This window comes from Triticum dicoccoides, chromosome 4B (assembly GCF_002162155.2).
Source record: "Triticum dicoccoides isolate Atlit2015 ecotype Zavitan chromosome 4B, WEW_v2.0, whole genome shotgun sequence".
NCBI classification, from domain to species: Eukaryota; Viridiplantae; Streptophyta; class Magnoliopsida; order Poales; family Poaceae; genus Triticum; species Triticum dicoccoides.
This window is the reverse complement of record NC_041387.1, coordinates 386,686,782-386,690,715: the sequence shown is the minus strand read 5'-3', so window position 1 is coordinate 386,690,715 and position 3,934 is coordinate 386,686,782. Positions and strand designations below refer to the sequence as shown.

At 52.7% G+C, this 3,934-nt stretch overlaps 1 protein-coding gene across 1 annotated transcript; it reads right to left on the bottom strand.

Annotated features, from left to right (window-relative positions):
• Positions 1 to 519: 519 nt before the first annotated feature.
• LOC119293654 (acid phosphatase 1-like) lies at positions 520 to 2,260 on the bottom strand. The gene is made up of 4 exons (XM_037572042.1): positions 1,985 to 2,260; positions 1,418 to 1,825; positions 1,128 to 1,334; positions 520 to 962 (listed from the first exon to the last, which is right to left on the bottom strand). The coding sequence occupies exons 1-4, from the start codon at positions 2,194 to 2,196 to the stop codon at positions 785 to 787; spliced, it is 1,005 nt and encodes a 334-aa protein (XP_037427939.1). The 5' UTR covers positions 2,197 to 2,260; the 3' UTR covers positions 520 to 784.
• Positions 2,261 to 3,934: the final 1,674 nt, after the last annotated feature.

The window sequence follows — 3,934 nt, the reverse complement described above, 5'->3', positions numbered from 1 at the left end:
CCATATTCACGGTGGACGGAGTCGTGGAGGACGACGAACCCGACAACCGTCCTGTCTTCTCGGCATCCAACTTCTTGCTCGTCGCAAGCTTGCATTTTTTATGGTGGTCGGTGAAGGTGTGGGTGAGGAGGGGCCAAGGAGGGGTGTGCATATAGGGTTTGCGCGAAGGAGGCTGGTCGACTTTAAAGCCGAGGAAGGCTTCTCGCCCCGCGACGACGTGAATGCGGGTAGTCGGGTGGCCGAGCAATAGGTGTGAATGCGCGGATGTCTTTAAGCCCGAAGGCCGGATAGGGCTTTCTAGTGGGTCAGAGTGTCGGAGTTCGGTGTGGCGGACGTTTTGACCGCCCGAGAGCTCCCATCGATTTAAGGTCGGGCTGCGGATTTCGAACATCTAGACCAGTCCGGACCAATTTAGTGACATGCGTTGAAGGCCTAAGAATATTTGAACCATCAGTTTTGAACATTTGCGGGCGGTTGGGCATCCGTGTTGGGGATGCCCTTAGCCTTTAGGTTGGCAACTCTGAATGGCGTCCAGATCATTACATTATCGTTCATAACCAAACTAGCGAATGTCAACCGCCCGCAAATGTCACGAAAAAAAACTAGCGAATGTCACGAAAATTAACAACAGGAAAATGTGCCTTCAATTCGAGTGTATGATTTACGTTCTACTATGCTTGTTTTGCCACATATCGGCCGTTGTTTACACGGCCTATGAATTAGTCGATCAGACAGGCAGGCCAGCGAGCACACCGGTGGCCGGCCGCCGGCGACCCGTGTGTTTTCACGGGACGAAGTACATGGGGTTTGGTATCTTGAACACGCGGTCGCCGACGTTGTCGCCCTGCAGGTCGCTCCACTGATCCCCGACGTTGCCGCGGATCCTGTAGCCCTCGTCCACCAGCTGCTTCCTCATCGCCGACTTGAACAGCGACGAGCTCTGCCCTCGGTACTCGGGAGTTCTGCAAACACATTTCGATCATGTTCTATGCTACTCCTACTAGAAATCAACCTTGCCTCTCTCTGAAGTCTGAATTATTACCAACAAATTAACAATAGTAACGTGTGTTTAAGGTTCATACTCTCGGGAACCAAGCAAGTCAACAAGAGGGGTGTTGGTACTGTACCTCATCATGAGCCTCTCGTACCCTGAGAACCCCTCCGACTCCAGATTCTGGGACGTGCAGGAGCCCAGAGTCTGCTCGTCCCTCCCGGAGACAAGGAAGACCTTGAATCCCTTTTCCTGCAACGCCGCGAACAGCCCAAGGACCGGCGGTATGCCCGGGCAGGCCCCTTGGCTAGCCCACTTCTTGAAGGCCATGGGATCGTACGCCCTGAAACACACACACACGCCATATGCATTATTCGCTGGCTGCACTTGCACGGAATGAAACGGCCGGGCCGGAGACGCGCGTACCCGAAGCGCTTGGCCTGGTAGTAGAGCAGGTTGGAGAGGCAGGTGTCGTCGATGTCGAAGATCCAGGCGTCGAGGCCGTCGGCGGCGGCGGCGGCGATCTGGTCGACGTAGGCGGACACCTGCTCCATGACGCTGTCCAGGTCCCTGCCGTACTGGCCCCGGGTCATGTAGGCCTTGACGTAGCCGACGCAGGGCGCCGGCACCGTGCGCCAGCCCCTCGCGTTGTTGGCCTCCACCATGACGCGCCAGCTGAGGCAGCCGGCGTCGTCGTGCGTCGCGGAGCTCGGCCAGGCGCAACTGGCGAAGCCGCCGCCAAGGGAGAGGAGGTGCGTGATCACCACCCACAGAGCAAGCGCCTGGGAGGAACCCATCAATGCCGCGCGCGCGGGATTACCAAACAAACGTGGGCTGGACAAAACACTCGAAGTAATGAGTTGGTACGTACGAGTACTACGTAGGAGAAACACACCACATATGAGTCGTGAAAAGAGACTCTTTCCAGGTCACGATCATGTTCTGTTTCCAAACAAAAAGGGAAGGAAGGAGTAAAGAAGATCGTAATCTAACCTGGATCGACGCGCCAATGATGCTCGCGGCAGGCAGACGGGTCGATCGAGACTTGTGTCTGACTTGTGAGTAGCAGCAGCTGGCGTACGTGTGGATTTTATAGGGAGGGGATCCAGGCCCGGAAGGTTCATGACGGACTCGCGGTCGGGTTGAGTCATCGTCCAGTGCAAGGAAAAGAATAGGAATGAATGATTACGCCATGGAAGATGCATGCGGCCTGCTTTGGGTTGGAGTTAGGGCGATGGTGCCCCATTTGCACCGCAGCGCCAGCGCGCTCCGGTGCGCGCCACGTCAACGCAGCAACCGCGCCGCCACTGCTCGCTAACCAATAACGATCGTGTGTGTGATGGCGACCTCGGCAAAGCTGGCTGGCTGGCTGCTCTTTGTTTTTCGATCCAGGCTCACTCATGGTGCTGGTCAACAAGCGCTGACAAAGCAAACGTTGGGTTGGGAATTGCACGAGTGGAAGGACATTGACCACCAGATGGGAAAGTCCCTCCTACTAACGCCACACACAACATGTATGCCCTTTTTGCCGGTGCCGGCCATGTATACCGGACCCAGCCCCACGCCGCACATGACAACAAAGTCCACTGGGGATGAGGGAGGGATCTATGAATCATAGAGCATTAGATTATCTCTAGCAGATTCGGCCTATTGGTATTCTTCATATAGTTTTGCTAAAGCACATCTAAGATGTGAAGCTTTTTGGTACCTTTTCGCCTCGTGCTGGGTCCAGTTCGACGCCCCCCGTGTTGCCGGATTACGAGAATGAGGCCTCCACCGAGGTTGTATCTCCAGTGCTGAAGATCATGCGTGAGCTGCAGCTGTTGTGTGGGAGACCTATTTCGCCTCAGTCGATGGAGCAGCTAAAGCTGGGCTCTCTCCAGGCTTCGGAGCTGGCCCTGGTGCCCTTACCATCCCCCGTGGAGCCTTGTCGGGCGTCAGCTTGCCTGCCTCTTGGCCTCGTGGAGCACGGAGTTTTTGATGCTGTTGGTCCCACAAGTGATGTGGTTGTTGTGTCCAAAGCGTCGACGGTTGTGCCCGGGGCTCTCCTCGCCAAAGAGATTTGTGATTTCTTAGTAGCTTTGGAGGCTGCTGACCCTGGATCCAAGAAGACGATTGGTTGTCTTCTGAAGGAGAAGGCCATCAGGGATAAGAAGAGAGGTGGTGCTAGCTCGTGACCCAGCATCTTGAAGGGAGTTCAGATAAATGTAGAAGCAAGAAGAGTGACGCTATAACAAAGGTGTCCGCAGTTGCTTATGATGATGGCTATTTTGTGGGGGCAATTCGGTGTAGTTGCGTCTCATATGTCGGCATTTGGTAGGGTTAGCGTGTTGGGGGTGTTTTCATGTTTGCTCTTGTGGTTTTGTGGCCTCATGATTTGGGAGTAGTCCGCTTGCATTATGGGGTTGTGGCTTGGTTGCCTTCCGTCATCAAGTTGTAAAGGTTTTTGCTTGGTTTTCCGCAATTAACTGGGCAACTCTCTTCTTCTTAAATAATGAATGAGGCAAAGCTTTTGCCTTCATTTCAAAAAAATGTATTGCACATCTATCTAAATCCTATATCGTTGATCTTATGCGAAGATTCGTGGATTTTTTTTCCCTTTTTATGCTTGATTGAGTCATTTAGATGTGCAATAACTAGGGCACATCTAGATGTGCCCTAAACACACCCTCTTCTTCGTATTTATACAGAGTATGTTCCATATGTATTATGGAGGTTGTCGAGGGAGGGTGCCATGCCGAGTTCTCCACAAGAAAATTTCAACTTTTGTTGGGCACAACAATTGCCAAATTTCGTTCCAAATAGAATTAGTAGAATAGTACCATTTATGTCCCGTGTCAAAGCGTTCACCAAATTTATAATTTCGTTCCGCATAGTATGTGGATCTTACAGAGAAGGTGCCACTCTTTGTAAGGTTTCAAGCAATGAAATCTGACATATCAT